General features: G+C 44.2%; 1 protein-coding gene across 1 annotated transcript in view; it reads right to left on the bottom strand.

Moving 5' to 3' along the window:
* The window catches only part of LOC122793957 (AT-rich interactive domain-containing protein 2-like), a 703,595-nt gene that overhangs the window by 436,852 nt on the left and 247,097 nt on the right, over positions 1-19,646 (bottom strand). The window contains exons 2-3 of the mRNA XM_044062006.1: positions 2,317-2,455; positions 1,652-1,734 (exon numbers count right to left, since the gene is read on the bottom strand). Coding sequence (XP_043917941.1) covers positions 1,652-1,734; positions 2,317-2,455 — 222 coding nt within the window. The remainder of the gene's footprint in view (positions 1-1,651; positions 1,735-2,316; positions 2,456-19,646) is intronic.

Raw genomic sequence — 19,646 nt, 5'->3', positions numbered from 1 at the left:
AATTGACACAACAAAAACATTACCTTTAAGAAGTAAATAACCATCTAGCACTTCAAATTCTTGCCAATACAGCTAGCTAACATAATATTAAAACAATTCTAAATGACGATAATCCCAGCCCCTCCATCACCCAAGAATTCACTGATCATAACTCAGATACTTCATTGACATCACCAGTTCTTACTGGTCAGTACTATAACAATCTTCCCAGCTAGCAAATATACAGTCAAGCCCAGTGAGTGTCCTCCCATCTTATCCAATAAGCAGTCAACAAGCACATCTTCTAAATTTAGTGCATTTTTCAAGGAGGGAAGGGCTATCCCAGACACCTTCAATAAGACACAATGAATACATTTCCAATTTGTAAACCAAACATACACAGACATACACAATAATGAAGTACAAACTTATCGGGTTCAGTTCACTCAAAAGGAAAGATAATACTGCAATTCCTAGATTACACCAAGTCACTTATTCTTCACATGTCTTGCATTCGTGGTTCTACTATACTCAAGTCATTTGATTCTGTAGCAATTTCTAAAAGTATCCAAAATCTCAACTTGCACTGATTTTCTAAATTGTTCTAATTTATTCAGTCATGAGCTGCAACTTCTCAACTCTTTCAAGCTCCTTGATTCAATGCAATTTGTTCAGTTCCACTTTTTTCTTCCCTTCCTTATGGATCATACTCTCAAATTACTCATATACCTTCCTGTGCATCAGTAAGTATCCAAAATCCAACTGGAAAAATGCTCAAAACATTGCTGGGTAGTATAATCAAAATTAAAGTTTTTGCTCTTTGTGCACCCCTCACAGGGACAAGAAGCTGCCTCCTTATATATGAGCAATAGTTATCAAAAAGCACCCAATTAACACAGACTAACATTTCTTTCCCTGATTCTACAACAAACACAGAAAGTAGCCGTTAAGATTAGAAATGTCTGACCTTACCAAAATACATGGCATTTAATTATTCCCTCAGAACCCCATAGAAACAATCCAAAGTTCTCTTCTACCTACACATGTCCATTATGCAAACCAGTCTAAGTTGACAATTTTTCCTGCATGTGTGAAAACTAGCCAGATCGTTTTTTTTTTTTTTTTTGGAATACCTATAATGCAAATGTTTTTTCTGCTGATCCTGTCTTCTAAGTCCACTTGATTATCTTTCAATACTTCTTTAGGACAAAACATTCTTTCAATAGTTTTTCAGTGGTGTGTGCATGTGTGTGTGAATGAATTCATAGCCTCCATTTCCGATTCACGTTCTTTAGCTATACAACTAGCAACCTTCAAGCTTACCTTAATAATATCACTTTGAAAAGAATCTTTGAGATCAGCTCTTGCCACAGACTTCAAGTTGATATATAATACTTGCTCTTTGCTAACTATACTGAATTTCAATACCCTTAAAAAAAGTGATTCTTTAAGTTTGATTACTCACCTTATTTTTATTTTTCTGCCAGGGTCAACAACTACCCAGACTTACATTTACTCACAATGGCAAAAAAACATGTTTCATGAAACCACCTTCAAGCAACTTGGGAGCACATATACTTGTTACAGCACAGTCACTGGAAGTCATGAATAAGGGATACATTTGGAAGTGCCAAACAATTTTATCAGCAAATTCATCAAAATAGTGCCTTACTTGGAAGATTTTTGATTCCCAGTTTGTGCCTGCTCCTCCTGTTTTAAAGCAGCAAGCAGAGCTTCCCGTGAACAGTGCTTATCCTGCAAAATAAACAAGTATACAATAAGTTTAATAAAAGGACAGCCTTATTCAATTTTTATACGATACTGAGACTTTGCAGGTATAAAAACAACGCTAACACCTATAACGTGCACTAAAATTTGTCTGGCAGTTGATGCAGATGTTAAGGTTGTGAGCTGTAGTTCCTGTGGCACAGGGTTTGATTCCATCAGCTCTCATTTGCCTACCATGTGACCTTGAGCAAGTCACTAAACCAGATATTGCTCCTGTGTTGCCCCGGAAAAGGGATTCTCTCCAGTGGGCCTACCTGGTTAACAACAGGATTATTATTAACAAAGTTATAACATAAAATCAATTACAGTTGTCAACTACCCCCTGTGTAAACCCTCTACTGGCATTTACAAACATTTCCAATGATGCATTACTTCTTTGTAACATAATCTAACACCTACCTCTGGGCATGTATACATTTATAACAAGTGCGCGCGCATGTCTGTATTTCATATACAATACACACACATACAGACCTATCTGCATATATAACAGCATACTCCCTTTTGTCAACAAAAACATTCAACCGCAAGAGAAAAAATTTAATATACCTGTAAATGAGTGATGAAGGAGAATCGCTGTCGAGGAAAAGGTTCACAGCCATGCCAGAGACAATGCCCTGGGTACACCTCTTTTCCTCCATGCTCATTTGCTGCATGATAGAACACTTGTGATGGGGTTTCAAACCATCTGCAATTCAATGAAACAAATTAACTTGCAAGACTACTTTTAGACTTCCACACTACCTGGTCATATAAATAAAAATGCAGTGTAGAGAGTTAGAAGTAAAGACTTGCCTTTCCCAGCCACTAGCCAAAAAGAAATTAGCATATCAGTATACAAACAAAACAGACTCACTGATTTAACCAATAATATTTATTCCAGATGCTCTAAAAATTAATGTCCATAACATTTACACTATAAGATACCTTCAAGACTTTTTACAGCAAGCTAATCTAACAAAATGCAGTTATACAAAGTTCAGAAAGCTGAATGATGAGCCAGTCAGGGCACAAAGGACTATTATGAGAACTGCTATCCTCAAAGGTGATGAGGGTGCAACTTTGAATACTACTGATCAACTTGTACACCAAGTTATGTTAAATGCAGACACACAATGCATGTGCACTTCCAATGGCACAGATGCTTAAATAAATTTCCTGGAAATAGTACACAATGGGACAAAAAAAATGTGTTTCTAAGAGATGAATATGTAGTAAAGATCCCACTTCAAAAACCCTAATTATGCAAAAAGTAGCAGAGAGCTTGTCAACTGATTTAAGAGGATCCAAATTCATGGGTGCTTTGGATGAGTTTACCATTTTACCTATTAATTTGTATCTTTTTATGAAGTTCACATGTTCAGGGACAGACATATCATATACCCGAGACGATGCATGCTTATGGTATTCATTGACTTTTTGTCTTCCACACCTGAGAGTACACCTTTTCCTACCAGCCAGTAGTCTTCTGCTAATATAAATCAAGACTTGGCACCTACATTGTTAACATATGGTAAACTTGCCCATCTTAAAGGGAATCCACATCGAGCCAGAAGGAAAGACTGACAACTGTTTGTCACTGTCCTTAAGACTGTGACTGGGAGTCCACACTTCCTACCAGAGGATATGACCACAATGAGCAGTGCTTTCTTGAAAGAAAAGTTCAATGCCACAGAAATGGGAGGTACAAAAGGAAAAAAAGTGGCAGGTTTTCAGTGACAACTCTCAGTTCAAGGTGTAGGGATGGGCATCTCTACTAATCTTAACTGGAGAGTACTCACGTGGAACAGTTGGGAGGAAAGAAATTATAGTTATGTACTTACCATAACTTGGCATCTGTGTTATCTGTAGTCACCATTCATCACGTTAGGGTCTTGGATCAGATATCAGCTCTGAGCTGGCATACTCAGAACACAGCTTTACTTAAGCTCCTCCCCTCCTATAATGCTCTGCTGCCCTACACTCTCTCAGATCGAGTTTACTCAAGGAAGGAAGACAGATAAAACATAGAAACCAAATAGAACCTCCAAATCCAACCAATCTTCCAGACAGGGGGCTGGGCGGGTGGGATCGTGATGAATGGTGACTACAGATAACACAGATGTCAAGTTATGGTAAGTACATAACTATAAATCTGATGTTATCTAGTCACCATTCCTCACGTTAGGGTCAGAATCCACAGCTACCTAAATCCTGGGAGGTCTCAAGGAAGGACAGGCCGAAGAAAGGTGGAGTCAAATGAAGCACTTCCTCTGGAAATCAAATCCAACTTATAGTGGGAAACAAACGTGGGGAGAAGACCACGTTGCTGCCGCACAAATGTCATCTAAAGACTGACGATGTGCAAAGGCAATGGAAGTAGAAACTGCCCTGGTTGAATGAGCCCTCACTGGTGTGGCTAAGGAAATGCCCTCTGAAGAATAAATAAAGGAAATACATTGCGAAATCCAACGGGAAATCGTGACTTTTGAAATACCCTGCCTTTTCTATTAACAGAGAAGGCCACAAATAGTTGGTATGAACATCTAAATTCTCGTGTTCGATGTAAATAAAAGCGAAGTTGACGATGAACGTCTCATATGTGCAGATAATATTACCCTTTATTGGAAAGGTTAGGGAAAATACTGGTAAGTGAATACATTGGTTGATATTCGCTGATAAAGCCACTTTAGGCATGAAGGATGGATCAGGCTTTAGAGACACTCTGTCCTTGTGGAAAATTAAATAGGGTGGCTTGACAGTAAGAGCTTGCAGCTCCGAGACTCTCTCTGCCGAAGTAATTGCCACTAAAAAGGCAGTCTACCAGGAGAGAAATTTAATATTGCACGAAGCCGCTGGTTCAAAGGGAGGCTTTGTTAAAGACTGAAGCACCAAAGTCAAATCCCATGGAGGAGAAGGATGTTTAACAGGAGGCCAAAAGGCCTTACAGAGGCATGCAGAAAAGGTCGAATCACCACCAAGGTGAAAATCTGAAATGGCTGCCAACTGTACCTTAATAGTGGAAAAACTAGCGCCTTCTTTAAAGAGAGAAGTCAAGAAGAGAAGAATTTCAGGAACAGGGGCGGAGAAGGGGTCTAAATTCTTATTCTTCACCCAAACCACAAACCTCTACCATTTACTGGAATAAACTTCTCTGGTAGAAGACCTCTGGAAAGCAAGAATAATCTCCTTCACCAGTGAAGCTAGCCTGGACTTGGCCAAAATCACTGGAAGTGGACATACTATGCTGTCAGACATATGGTCTGAAGATTCAGGAGCGGTAGAAGAGAAGGATGAGATAGCAGATCTAGAACTGGATCGAGCACCCAGAGTGGATGCCTCAAATGAGACCGTAGAAGGGGGAAGCAAACCTGCCGAGGCCAAAAGGGGGCAATGAGGATAATTTGACTCTGGAGGCATCTGGCTTTCTGAAGTACTCTGGGGATTAGGGGTAACGGAGGAAAGGCGTACAGGAGACCTGGAGGTCAATTGTGGGAGAGTGCATCCCTGGGGGATTCCCCCTCTGGGGGGATCAATGCAAAGACGTTGCTGCATTTGTGGTTGAGAGGAGATGCAAACAGATCGCAGCTCAGATAACCCCACTGATGGAAGATGTGTTAAGCCACCACTGGATTCAAGGACCACTCGTGAAGAGTCAATATAGCCCTGCTCAGTTTGTCTGCCAACATGTTGGATGCTCCAGGAATGTGCATTGCAATGAGAAAGAGCCCCGTGGCCATCGCCCACTCCCAGACCCTCATGGCCTCACAACACAGCAGATAAGAACGTGTGCACCCTTGCTTGTTTATATACCACACAACAGTCATGGTGTCTGACAGAACCGTAATCTTCCTGTGAGGAAGGCAGTCTTAGAAGGTTTGCAACAATAAAAGGACTGCTCTCATCTACAGAATGCTGATGTGTAGTTTGGTCTCCGCAGGCGACCAAGTCCCTTGTATTGTCTGTCCCTGGAAATACTCCCCCAGCCCAGGACAGAAGCGTCCAAGGTGACTGTTGCCACAGGAGTCGGAGGAACGAAACTGTAAATAGCACAACAGGTAGTGTACTTGCTTTTGATGCAGAAGGCTGCGGGTTCTATTCCCATAGGGGGTGGATGCTGCTGTACTGAAAAGTCTGCCTACTAGGAGATCGAATCCACCACAACAGATGCTTGTGACACACCGAGGTGAGCCAAAAGGGAAAAGACAGAGTATGCTGCCATGCTGACCACTGAACTGGTGTGGCATCGAGCCATCAGAACCAAATAAATGGCTGCAGCCATCGATCCTAGAGCCCTGAGATTGAGCGAGACTGGAGAGCAGGTTAGCTCCAGCAAGGTCTGAACCTGGTCGCAAATAAGCGACACCCTTCGAGGAGGTAAGGTTGCAATCTGGGAGGTGGTATCCAACAGAGTGCCTATGAATTCCAATTTTTGTGTTGGAGTCAGGGAGGATTTTGCAATGTTCACCGTGATCCTCAGGCGATGGAACAGGGAGAGAACGTAGTGAATATTGTCCAGTAGTTGATGCCTTGTGGGGGCTGTCAGGAGCCAATCGTCAAAATAGGAGAAAACTTGGATTCCCTGCAGTTAGAGGTGAGCTGCTATCACCGCCATACATTTGGTGAACACCCAGGGGGCTGAGGTGAGACCAAAGGGCAGGGCCCGGAACTGGAAATGATCAACTCCTAAGCGAAAGTGGAGAAACCTCTTGGACCGTCGATCCATCTTTACATGGTAGTACGCGTCCTGGAGGTCTACTGAGCACATCCAGTCATTGCAATCGAGGCACAACTGGCTGTACAGTGACCATCCAAATTGGTTCACTCGACTGAGATCCAATATAGGATGTAGGTCCCCTGTTTTCTTTGGAACCAAAAAGAAGTGGGAATAAGTTCCTGAACCTCTCTGTCCTGCGGGGACCTGCTGGATGACTCGTCTTTGAAGAAGGCTTACGACCTCCTTTCGGGCTGCCTCTTTTTGTTGGGTGGCACGTCTGGAAGAGGACTGAATTTTGGGGGAGTTTACAAAAAGGGAATGTAATAACCCCTGGATACAATTGCTAACACCCACAGATCGTTTGTGATACTTGCCCAGGCTAAGGGGTGCAGCGATAATCGACCACTGACTGCCTCCAGGGAAGGACAGTCGGGCAACGCCTCAGGGACGTTATAACTCAGAGAAGGGCTCCCTGGAACCTTGGTTTTGTAGGCCTCCCCTGCCCCTCGGGTGACGTGTACCATTGAAACCTCTTCCCCGTCCCCTGGAAGAGGAATCCTCCTGAACATCCTGAAAGGGAGACTGTGCTTTCCTGAACCACATTTTCTTACTCCCCTTCTGGGTCTTGGAAAAGGACCTCTTAGGAGCAGAAAACCTGATCCCAATGGCAGACAAGGTATACCCCTTCCTGTTCACTGCGGGTCAAAGTGTCTTTCACGGTGGGACCAAAAAGAGTGGAACTATCAAAGTGGGCATTAACAAAAACGTCTTGAAGGCCTCTGCAAACCCGCTCAAGCGGAGCCATGCATGATGCCTAATAGCGATACCTGAGCCCGCAGCCCGTGAGGATCCTTCTGCAGCTTTGGAAATGAGTCTCATGGACGAATTCGCCACAGAATGAAGGGTTGACAGCTTTGGAGAAATAGCCTTGAATTCCTCCTCAGACATGGACCCAGAGAGGGATGAAGACAGTTCTTTTACCAAATCCCTCTGGAGACGGGTAAATGCGCCAAGTAATTTAGAGCTCGCAGACGGAAAGCAGCTTTAGTGAACACCCGCTTTCCAAATCTGTCCATGGTCCTCGACTCACAATTGGGCAGATAGACAGAAGAACTCTGCTCTGCCAATTCCTTTCTGGTGGCAGCGGTCACCACAATAGCATAAACCGGGGCAGCTTTGGACCAAAAGGTTCTGTCTGGGGGAGGGCTCAAAAATTTTTCTGCTTTCTTGGGCACTGGCTCCACAGTATCTGGTTCCTTCCAGGCCCTGCTGGCCATAAGATCAATAAGAGGATCAGCGGAGGGAACACCTAGGAGGTAGACGGCCCCATACCAAAAACCTCCAGGAAAAAGGATTCCTCAGAGGACGGGGTTTAGGTAGACCAACCGCCTTTGGCCTTGAGGAGCTCAAGTATGTCTCTAAAGGAGATGTTCTCTGGTGGAGATCCTGGGGACCTGTCCCCTTCATCATCATCCGTGTCCTCGGTAAGAGACTCCATAGGGGAGTCGAGATGTCTCCTCTTACAAGTCCTCTTCCTGGGAACTTCCTCCGCCGGGGGTGGCGGGGAAGACAAAGAAGAGGAAGAGACCCCTGTGGGGGCATATCCCCTACTAATTCAGACGGGCTGACCTGGAGCAGGATGAGGCAAGCCGCACAAACTGGGGTTGGGTAGGAGAACTGTGCATGGGAGAGGCAGCTCTGACAGCAGAGAAGGATCTTTTAGCAGCCCGGAAGGACCAGAAGAGGTTTCATCCACCTTTCCCGCCAACAAAACACTGGTGGAAGAAAGGGTGGACCCCCCCCCCAGTCCCAACATTCTTCCGGACGGCACCGGACCAGAACTGTCAAAGGTCTAGGCACCCAGGGGAAGAGACCAGTCTGAAAAACCCGGGCCTGAATCCAATCCCATGGACGCTGGCTCAACAGGGCCAGCCGGGTGGACTGTCCCGGGGGAACAAAGTGCCAGTCGTTGATCCCATCAGGGAAGTGCCCTAACTGGGTCCTAAAACTCCACTAGACTCCACCCCACTCAACAGTCCCTGAGAATCCAAGCCACTGGTTGGATGAGGAGCGATCGAGGGGGGTAAGGATGTGGGAGATTGGATCCCTGACCTACGGGTTGGGGAATCTAGAAGCCCCAAATCTATCTGAGCTTTCAGGAAGGCTCGCACTTTCCTGTCAATATCCACAGGGAGGACACTTCTGGAATATCGGGAGGAGATGGAGGACCTACTCGGAGAGTCGCACCTGTAGCTCCAGTGTCTGCTCCCTGGAACGAGATCTAGCTGGAGAAGACAGCTGCTAAGGGGGCAAAGGATCCGATGGAAGATCCTCCACTAGTACAGGCTCTGTCACGACTCTCAGATCCAACCAAATCGGAACAGAGCTCAACAAAGGATCCACAGAAATAATTCTCGAATCCCTTGGATCAGAAAGGGTCGGATCAGAAGGTACGGTGCCTCCCCTCGGATCCAAAGGTCTGGGGCCAAGGTCCCTGGACCTGGGGGGAGACATCAGTGTCACTGGATCAGAGAGCTTAGGGTCCGAGCCCTTGGATCCAGAAGTGGTCTCCCTGGATGACCTGGGACCCAAAGATCTCGGATACGAACCTGCCCCGGCTGGAGCCGGATCAGAGGACCTAGGATCAGACAGCCTAGGACGCTTGGTTGGGGCCTCCTCAACAAATGCTTTCTTTTTAGCCCCAGGATGGCCAGCCTTGGCCAGGGAAGCAGTGACCAAGGGTCCTCTGACCAAAACCTTAATTAACAACTTATTTCGATGGTCGACCAAAGCCCTCGAGTTGAATGCGGCACAAATGCCGCATTCCACCTCGAAGTGGTCGCCAAGACAGTAAAGACACTCCTCACGTGAGTCGGAAATAGGCATTTTCCGCCCACAAGAGGAGCACCTTTTAAAACCTAATGTTTTTTCAGACATGGCCTAACCGCAAGCAAAAGCGGAATCCGCAAACAAGTTAAGGTTCAAAGCCTAAAATCCATCCAGAACTCTCTCACACACTTATGAAAGAACTCTTGCACACCACAAACAACTAGGCCGAAAACAAAACCCCGAGGAGAAAGGGACTTATCAAGGTCAAGAATTGACTGGGAGGGGAGAAATAAGAGGAAAATTACCCACTAACATTACAAACTCAAAAATAATAAGAAATTTCAAAATTCTGAGCTAAATGCACTTACATTAACAGGAGCTGAGCAATCTGCATCTGACTGGGCGGCAAATGAGATCTGAGGGAGTGTAGGGCACCAGATCATTATTTATTTATTTATTTATTTGCAATTTGATTACCGAGGAAGTCCACTGGGCCAAATTGACCCATTTTCAGTGGAGGCCCAGGGAGAAAAGCTCTAAGATGCATTATACAATTTAGATACAAATGATAGTTAATATTAAAGATATTATGTAGAATAGTTACTCATAAATGCATTCAATATCATGCATAGTTAAATTCATTAAACTTGTAGGGATCACACAGTTACATTTGAGGAAAACAGATATGGGTTAGGTGTGGAAACAGTTTACATACAAACCTTTTAAGAAAATGTAAAGACGCTTTACATACACACATCAACAATAGAATGCTACTTACAATATTTACAAGGTTGGGCTGTGTGAGGGTAGCTGCAGGAGGTGAGAGCTTAGAGAGAAGTTACAGAAATTGTTGAGAGCTTAGATAGGCTCATAGGAAGATAACTATGAGAGTTGTACAGCTTGGGAACCAGAGTGAGAACACCCTTGGATTAGGCTGGGTGAAGGCAGGTACATTTCCATTTAGTGGACAGGTGTTTGAACAGTTGGGTTTTGAAGTTTACTGAGTTTGGTATGGTTCTTAGTGTGGAGGGAAAGGAATTCCATTTTTTGCCTAGTGAGATAGGTAGGAGAAGTTGGCCAGCAGGACGTTTAGGTTTATGGATAGTAATTAAGTTCTGATTTTCAGATCTCAGAGCTCTGTTGGGTGTATAAGGGGGAAGGATGTTAGTTAGAGCGGGACATTTTGTTGGATGAAATATGAGTCTATGTGCAGTAGTGAGTTGGAGATGGTCTAGGTAGTCTGGGAGTTCAAGCCAATACAGGGATTGTAGGGTTAAGGCAATGATGGGTGGTATTTTTAGATTTAGAGGCAGCGTCCATGGGATTGGATTCAGGCCCGGGTTTTCAGACTGGTCTCTTCCCCTGGGTGCCTAGACCTTTGACAGTTCTGGCCCGGTGCCGTCCGGCAGAATGCTGGGACTGGGGGGGGGGGGGTTCCACCCTTTCTTCCACCAGTCTTTTGTTGGTGGGAAAGGTGGATGGAACCTCTTCTAGTCCTTCCGGGCTGCTAAAAGATACCTCTCTGCTGTCAGAGCTGCCTCTCCCATGCACAGTTCTCCTACCCAACCCCAGTTTGTGTGGCTTGCCTCATCCTGCTCCAGGTCAGCCCATCTGAATTAGTAGGGGATATGCCCCCACAGGGGTCTCTTCCTCTTCTTTGTCTTCCCCGCCACCCCCGGCGGAGGAAGTTCCCAGGAAGAGGACTTGTAAGAGAAGACATCTCGACTCCCCTATGGAGTCTCTTACCGAGGACACGGATGATGATGAGGGGGACGGGTCCCCAGGATCTCCACCAGAGAACATTTCCTTTGGAGACATACTTGAGATCCTCAAGGCCAAAGGCTGTTGGTCTACCTAAACCCCATCCTCTGAGGAATCCTTTTTCCTGGAGGTTTTCGGTATGGGGCCGTCTACCTCCTAGGTGTTCCCTCCGCTGATCCTCTTATTGATCTTATTAGAGATTTTGTTGGAGCAGTTTTCTAGTTTAGAGGTGACAGAGGAGGACAGGTTGGTTAGGAGAGGGGCTCCGTATAAGGAAGGAAGAAGATAAGTCGAGGCCAGAGTTTGCCTGGAACAGTTGGAGAGAAAGCGATTATTCCTATACAGCATACCTAGCTTTTGGTGTGTTTTCTTAATATTTTTTTGAATATGAATATCAAACTTGAGGTGTTCATCTACAGTAATGCTAAGTAGTTTGGCAGAGGGGACTACTTCTATAGGTGAGTTGGTTTGACTATAGACTTTGAAGTTGTTTTTATCATAGGAGAGGGTCTTTGTGGGAGGGAATAGTAGAATCTTTTATTTATTTGCATTGAGAGAGAGGTGGTTTTGGCGCATCCAGTTTTCAGTTGTTGAGAAGGCAGTTTGGGTTTTAGTCAGCAATTCGGAGAGGTTTGAGGCAGAGCAGACTAAGGTTGAATCGTCTGTGTATTGCATGATTTTAGCATCAGGAATAGCAGTGTGAAAGTTATTGATGAAGATGTTAAAAAGCATTGGCCCAAGGATGGATCCCTGTGGTATGCCAGTTGGGGTAGGTAGGAAGGAAGAGATGGAGTTCTTCCATTTGACTGCCTGTGATCTGTCTGATAGATAGCTGGAGAACTAGGATAAAGCATTATGTGAGAGATTAAGGTTTGAGAGATGACAGAGAAGGTGCTTGTGGGACACAGTATCAAAGGCTTTAGACAGATCGAGTAAAACAGTAGAAACTAAGTGGCCTGAATCTCTGGCTTGATTGACAGTTTCTAGAAAAGAGAGTAGAGTGGTTATTGTGCTATGGCCTGGACGGAAGCCAAGCTGGGTAGGAGTGAGAAGATTGTTTTGGGTCAGGAAAGGCATAAGTTGGAGGTGGATGCATTTCTCTAGGATTCTGGAGATTGGTGAGAGCAAAGCAATGGGGTGAAAGTTTGAGATGCTGGTATTTTTGCCTCCTTTATGAAGAGAAAGAATATAAGCTGAGCGCCAGAGTTTGGGGACGTATGATTCTTTTATAGATCGGTTGATAATGATGCTGATTGGGAGTGCAATGCCATCAGCAGCACATTTTAGGAAGGACGAGGGAATATTGTTGGGAGCATTAGAGCAAGGTTTAAGTTTGGACAAATGTTTTTTTTTATAAAGTTAGTGGAGAAGGGTTTGAGTTCAAACAGATGAGGTGAGTTAGAAGGGGGAGAGTGTAGAGCAGTTGGGTTATTATTGGAAAATGTCTTGGTGAGGGTAGTAATAGTGTCTATGAAAAATGAGTTAAATTCAGAGCCTAGTTCGAGATCAGATATACTTGGGTCAGGACAGGGATTATTCTTGGAGCCTGGATTGAGGAGCGAGTTTACAGAGTTCCAGAATTTTTGGGGGTTTTTACTGTTATTGGACTGAAGTTTGATATAGTAGGATTTTTTTGTCTTTGGTGATTAGTCGTTTTGTATGGTTGCGGAGCTGTTTATATTGGAGCAAGGTATTGTCCAGTTTATTGTTTTGGTAAAGCTTCCATAGTTTGTCTCTGTGGTGCATAATCTGTTTTGTCTCTTTGGATAGCCAAGTAGCAGTTTTAGTTTTTATCCTTTTGTTTCTTAGTGGGGCTAGTGAGTTTAAAGTATCAAGGAAGACAGAGTTGAAGTATTCTATAGCCTTGTCAAGAGGAAGGATGTTTAGAATTTGCCAGTTCATTTGTTTGAAAGTATCTGAGAAAGTAGTTGGGTTGAAGCTACTGAGGTTACGAGTTTGAATGTACTGATGCTGGTGTGGGGAGGAACTAGTTGAGCGATGCATGAAGGCTAGGAGGTGGTCACTAAAGGCATCAGGAATTGTGCCAGAATTGGTTATTTTATTTGGATCTGAGACTAGGATCCAATCTATAGTGGATCCGGGAGGGTTTATTTTGTTGAGTGATGAAGAGCATTATTTGAGTGAAGTTATAGAGGCTAATGGATATGGAGGGAGAGAGGCAATTGATTTTATTCCAGTCAATATTCACATCACCAAGGAAGTTTCATAGTTAATTTCAGTAGAGGCCCATAGGAGAATATTTTCGAGTGTAGAGATATTGTTACCAGGTGAGATATATAGGGCAGTGATGCAGATATTTTTTTGTTTATTTAGTTTTAGAATTCCAGCAGTTAGTTCAGTGTTCTGGAATTGAAGAATTGAAATTCAGAAGAAGGTTGGAGTAGACTAGGGCAGTGAACCCACCTTTTTTATTTAGTCGGTCATTTTTGAGACAATGAAATCCTGGGGGCAGAATCTCAGAGTCGGAGATAAAGGGCTTGAACCAGGTTTCAGAGATGGCTAAGATATCTGGTTGGTTATGGCTTAACCAACTTGAAATTGGTGTACTTTGTTGTTTAGACTTTGTGCATTAATTGTAAAAATCTTTAGGGTGTTGAGATAGGAGGAAGAGGGTACGGGAAGAGAGTTGTTAATAAAGGATGTAGGACCAGGGTTAGGATGGATATCACCAGCTTGGACTAGGCTGTTGAAGGAGATATCCTTTAGCCATATTGATCTGCCAGCATGAATTTTGGTAGATTATAGATTGGAGCAGGTGACAGTATCTTGACTTTAGAGTAGAAGAGTTTAGGGTGGAATAAGTGCAGAGAGTTGGAAATGGGAGTAAGAGTGAGGGGGAAGGTGGGCTTGTATGGTAGTCGTCTTTGTAGGTGGTATTGGACAAGCATAGGTGGAATATGAGGTAGCATAGTATAAAGGAAGTAGGGACAGAAAGAGGAGGCTGGGGGACTGGAGGGTCTGATAACTTGAGGAGAACATGTTGGAGCAAAGAGAGAGTGGTATGAGTGCTTAGGAAAATAGAGAAGGCTATGAAGAAGAAAGGGTTTAAAAAGTGATGGAGGTATTCTGGAGATTTAAGGAAAGAGGAGGGGACAATAATTACTGGGTGGAGTACAGAGTTTAAGAAGGATGGCTATAGGTGGGAGGAGTAATGAGGGGGTAATTAGGCTGAGAGGGTGGGGTAAGATAGGAATAAAGCTAGGAGTACTGGGGGCGGGTGGGAATTGGGGGCAGGGTAGGGGAGTGGAGTGAGCCTGTAGGGCGAACAGAGCGGGAAAGAACACTAGAGGTGAGTATGGCAGAAAAAGTATCAGCAAAGAGCAGTTTAAAGGCTGTAGTTGGAAGGTATGAGCTAAATATTTCCAGCCAGAAAAAGAAGGCTGCCTTTACAGAGGGTGGTTTAGCAGGGGGGAGAAGATATTTACAGTCTAAGGATATTAACTCATAACCAACTGTTTGTGAAAAAATAAAACTTGTTGGGATTATAAAGAATATCTGGGATTTATATTGGTAGATGCTGCCACCTAATGGTAGAAGGAGACAGCAAACAGCATGGATAGTTGGACCAGTCTTAGGTTTAAATATATTCTAGGGTAGTGATAACAGGAGGGGGAAGAGGGCAAATGGTCTACGGTAGGCTGCTAGAACGCACACACGGGAGGGCAGATTAACTCCATAGATAGTACATAAAGTCTACATTTAATTAGTGTTAAGCAACATTCATTTACACTATCTTGTTGGGGGGGGGGGTCTTCTCAGTAGTATTTTTCTAAGTACCAGGCAAGCTGGCCAATTCAGGGTGTCTTCAGGTGATGGCCGGAGGTATTTCTTTTGTGTTTAAAGCAGGGAGGGAGCACCCGGGATGGATTACTGTAGAGGAGAGGGAGACAACACCGAGTTAGTTAATATTGCAGATGTAGAGGGGAAAGGTAGAAGGTAAGGGATGTTTAGAGAAGAAGGGAGGGTGTAACAAAGCACAGTCGTAGAGAGAGGCTATGGTTAGATGAGGCTAAAGCAAGAATGTAGAGGAAGATTAGGTTTAGGGGATTAACAATGGAAAGCAGCAGACATTATGCTATGAATAATACAAGTTAGGCAATATAGGCTCCATTAAATAGAACAAAACATTAATTCAGCAATTCAGCATGCTATCAGTGACCCTAGTTTGTTTGAGAGGATAGGGTTATACAGCAGTACAGCCAAATATAAGCAGCAGAAAGCAATGGGTAAATGATAAAGTTGTTTGTCTTTTGGCTTTTCCTGGTTAGGGGTCGCCACAGCGGAACTCCGGTCTGCTAATGATTGGCAGTAGATTTTCACGAACGCTGAGGTGCCAGCTCGACGTTCAACCTTCAACGAAGGCACTCCCATTTATGCATGTCTTTCCAGTGCCCACCCAACCGCAGGAAGGACATGCAATCTCCACCAGAAGGCACTCCCCGCACTCTAGCCGAGAATCGAATGGGAGAACCTCTTGCTGTGAGGCAACAACGCTACCACTGCACCAAATCTCTAACCAGTGCAATATATAGTGCTCAACAGACTAACACAGTAAACTATGATATGTTCATGCTGTGCAATAACTTGTGCTGAACAGTTTTCAGAACAATATAAAAGCCATGTGGTGCCCTTCAAACGGAAAAGAAAAATAGCTGCTAAGCCAGTAATTAAGCTAAAGGCTCTAGTAGGACCATTGATCCACCTTGAAAGAGAAATAAAGGCCTTCAACGATATATATTCATTGGCGTCCTTTTAACAGGACATCTGGAGAGCAGACTAGGCCAGCAAAGTGCAACAGTCGAGCCCTGTATACTCGGACTAAAGTAATGCAGCTGGCGACAACATAAAGAGAGACCCACTCATCCCAAAAAGCAGCTTACAGCTGCTAAGCTGGTAATTAACCTAAGCAAAGGGCAAATGACACAAGTACAAAGCAAGCAGTCAAACAGTACAGTATATAGGGAAAAATGGTCCCCAAGACCATGTAGAAGCTGTGCAGAGCCCTTATAGTTACAAATGGAAAGAAAAATGGCTGCTAAACCAGATTTTACACGGAAGACTTGAAGTGGGGGTTGTTATTCCACCTTAAGAGGCTATCCAGCATTCAGCGATGCACTTTGGTTGGCATCCTTTTAACAGGACATCATTACACCAGGTTTCTGGTCGTGACAAGCCAGCAGTATTCAAAAAAGCCCCTTGTACCCATACAAAATTAATGCAGCATTAGTCAGTGTAGAAAAGAGCCCCACTCGTCCCAAAAGCAGCTTGCAGAGGTCAAAAACACATGTAGGTCACAGATAAATGAAGCTGTCAGCACGAGGCCAACAATAACCATACAACACAGTTACAAACATTGCATTCGAGTGATAGCCATCAGCACAAGGCCATCTATAACCCTAAAACACAGTTACAAGTAAAAACGAGGAGTTTAGCACAATAGTTGCTTAGAGGCTTGCAAATGATAGACAGATATGCTGAAAAAACCTACCGGGAGGCGAAAACAAGCAGCCTAAACCGCAGGACCAGCACAGAGGAGCTGTGGATGCTCAGGACAGGATTTAAAAATGGCACCACAGTCTGTGGGAGATGCAAGTAAACTCCAGGAGGAAACTAGCTATGGGGGAGGGGATAGGTGGAGGAAAGGTGGTTGGACTAGAGAGGTAGAAGGTAGGAGGGACTAAAGGGGTGGAAAGTTGGTAGGAAGAACAGTTCCAGGAGGGGGGAGGGCTTAATAGAGGTGAGTATGGCAGAAAAAGTATCAGCAAAGAGCAGTTTAAAGGCTGTAGTTGGAAGGTATGAGCTAAATATTTCCAGCCAGAAAAAGAAGGCTGCCTTTACAGAGGATGGTTTAGCAGGGGGGGAGAAGACATTTACAATCTAAGGATATTAACTCATAACCAACTGTTTGTGAAAAAATAAAACTTGTTGGGATTATAAAGAATATCTAGGATTTATATTGGTAGATGCTGCCACCTAATGGTAGAAGGAGATAGCAAACAGCAGGGATAGTTGGACCAGTCTTGGGTTTAAATATATTCTAGGGTAGTGATAACAGGAGGGGGAGAGGGCAAACGGTCTGTGGTAGGCTGCTAGAACGCACTCACGGGAGGGCAGATTAACTCTATAGATAGTACATCAAGTCTACATTTAATTAGTGGTAAGCAACATACATTTACACAATCTTGTTGTGGGGGGGGGGGGGGGTCTTCTCAGTACTATTTTTCTAAGTACCAGGCAAGCTGGCTAATTCAGGGTGTCTTCAGGTGATGGCCAGAGGTATTCCTTTTGCGTTTAAAGCAGGGAGGGAAAACCCGGGATGGATTACTGTAGAGGAGAGGGAGACCACACTGAGTTAGTTAATAATGCAGATGTAGAGGGGAAAGGCAGAAGGTAAGGGATGTTTAGAGAAGAAGGGAGGGTGCAACAAAGCACAGTAGTAGAGAGAGGCTATGGTTAGATGAGGCTAGAGCAAGTATGTAGAGGAAGATTAGGTTTAGGGGATTAACAATGGAAAGCAGCAGACATTATGCTATGAATAATAAAAGTTAGGCAATATAGGCTCCATTAAATAGAATAAAACATTCACTCAGCAGTTCAGCATGCTATCAGTGACCCTAGTTCGTTTGAGAGGACAGGGCTATACAGCAGTAGAGCCAAATATAAGCAGCAGAAAGCAAGGGGTAAATGATAAAGCTGTTTGTCTTTCGGCTTTTCCCGGTTAGGGGTCACCACAGCAGAACTCTGGTCTGCTAATGATTGGCAGTAGATTTTCACGAACGCCGAGGTGCCAGCTCGACGTTCAACATTCAACGAAGGCACGCCCATTTACGCATGTCTATTGAATGCCCACCCAACCGCGGGGAGGACATGCAGACTCCACACAGAAGGCACTCCCCGCACTCTAGCAGAGAATCGAACAGGAGAACCTCCTGCTGTGAGGCAATAACACTACCGCTGCACCAAATCTCTAAACAGTGCAATATATAGTGCTCAACAGACTAACACAGTAAACTACGATATGTTCATGCTGTGCTGAACAGTTTTCAGAACAATATAAAAGCCATGCGGTGCCCTTACAGAGACAAACGGAAAAGAAATATAGCTGCTAAGCCAGTAATTAAGCTAAAGGCTCTAGTAGGACCATTGATCCACCTTGAAAGAGAAATAAAGGCCTTCAACGATATATGTTCATTGGCGTCCTTTTAATAGGACATCTGGAGAGCAGACTAGGCCAGCAAAGTGCAACAGTCAAGCCCGGTATATGCAGACTAAAGTAATGCAGCTGGCGACAACATAAAGAGAGAACCACTCGTCCCAAAAAGCAGCTTACAGCTGCTAAGCCAGTAATTAACCTAAGCAAAGGGCAAATGACAGTACAACGCAAGCAGTCAAACAGTACAGTATATAGGGCAAAACGGTCCCCAAAACCGTGTAACAGCTGTGCGGAGCCCTTATAGTTACAAATGGAAAGAAAAATGGCTGCTAAACCAAGACTTGAAGGGGGATTGTTATTCCACCTTAACAGGCTATCCAGCATTCAGCGATGCACTTTGGTTGGCGTCCTTTTAACAGGACATCATTACACCAGGTTTCTGGTCGTGACAAGCCAGCAGTATTCCATCAAGCCCCTTGTACCCATACAAAATTAATGCAGCATTAGTCAGTGTAGAAAAGAGCCCCACTCGTCCCAAAAGCAGCTTACAGAGGTCAAAAACACATGTAGGTCACAGATAAATGAAGCTGTCAGCACGAGGCCAACAATAACCATACAACACAGTTACAAACATTGCATTGGAGTGATAGCCATCAGCACAAGGCCGTCTATAACCCTAAAACACAGTTGCAAGTAAAAACGAGGAGTTTAGCACAATAGTTGATTAGAGGCTTGCAAATGATAGACAGATATGCTGAAAAAACCTACTGGGAGGCGAAAACAAGCAGCCTAAACCACAGGACCAGCACAGAGGAGCTGTGGATGCTCAGGACAGGATTTAAAAATGGCACCACAGTCTGTAGGAGATATAAGTAAACTCCAGGAGGAAACTAGCTATGGAGGAGGGGATAGGTGGAGGAAAGGTGGTTGGACTAGAGGGGTAGAAGGTAGGAGGGACTAAAGGGGTGGAAAGTTGGTAGGAAGAACAGTTCCAGGAGGGGGGAGGGCTTAATATAGGGGAGTATGGCAGAAAAAGTATCAGCAAAGAGCAGTTTAAAGGCTGTAGTTGGAAGGTATGAGCTAAATATTTCCAGCCAGAAAAAGAAGGCTGCCTTTACAGAGGATGGTTTAGCAGGGGGGAGAAGACATTTACAGTCTAAGGATATTAACTCATAACCAACAGTTTGTTGGGATTATAAAGAATATCTAGGATTTATATTGGTAGATGCTGCCACCTAATGGTAGAAGGAGATAGCAAACAGCAGGGATAGTTGGACCAGTCTTAGGTTTAAATATATTCTATGGTAGTGATAACAGGAGGGGGATAGGGCAAACGGTCTGCGGTAGGCTGTTAGAACGCACACACGGGGGGCAGATTAACTCTATAGATAGTACATCAAGTCTACATTTAATTAGTGT

Source organism: Protopterus annectens, chromosome 2.part1 (assembly GCF_019279795.1).
Source record: "Protopterus annectens isolate FY-2018-M chromosome 2.part1, PAN1.0, whole genome shotgun sequence".
In the NCBI taxonomy this organism is placed as follows: domain Eukaryota; kingdom Metazoa; phylum Chordata; order Ceratodontiformes; family Protopteridae; genus Protopterus; species Protopterus annectens.
Note: the sequence above shows the minus strand (reverse complement) of the source record. Positions and strands in the feature narration are given on the sequence as shown.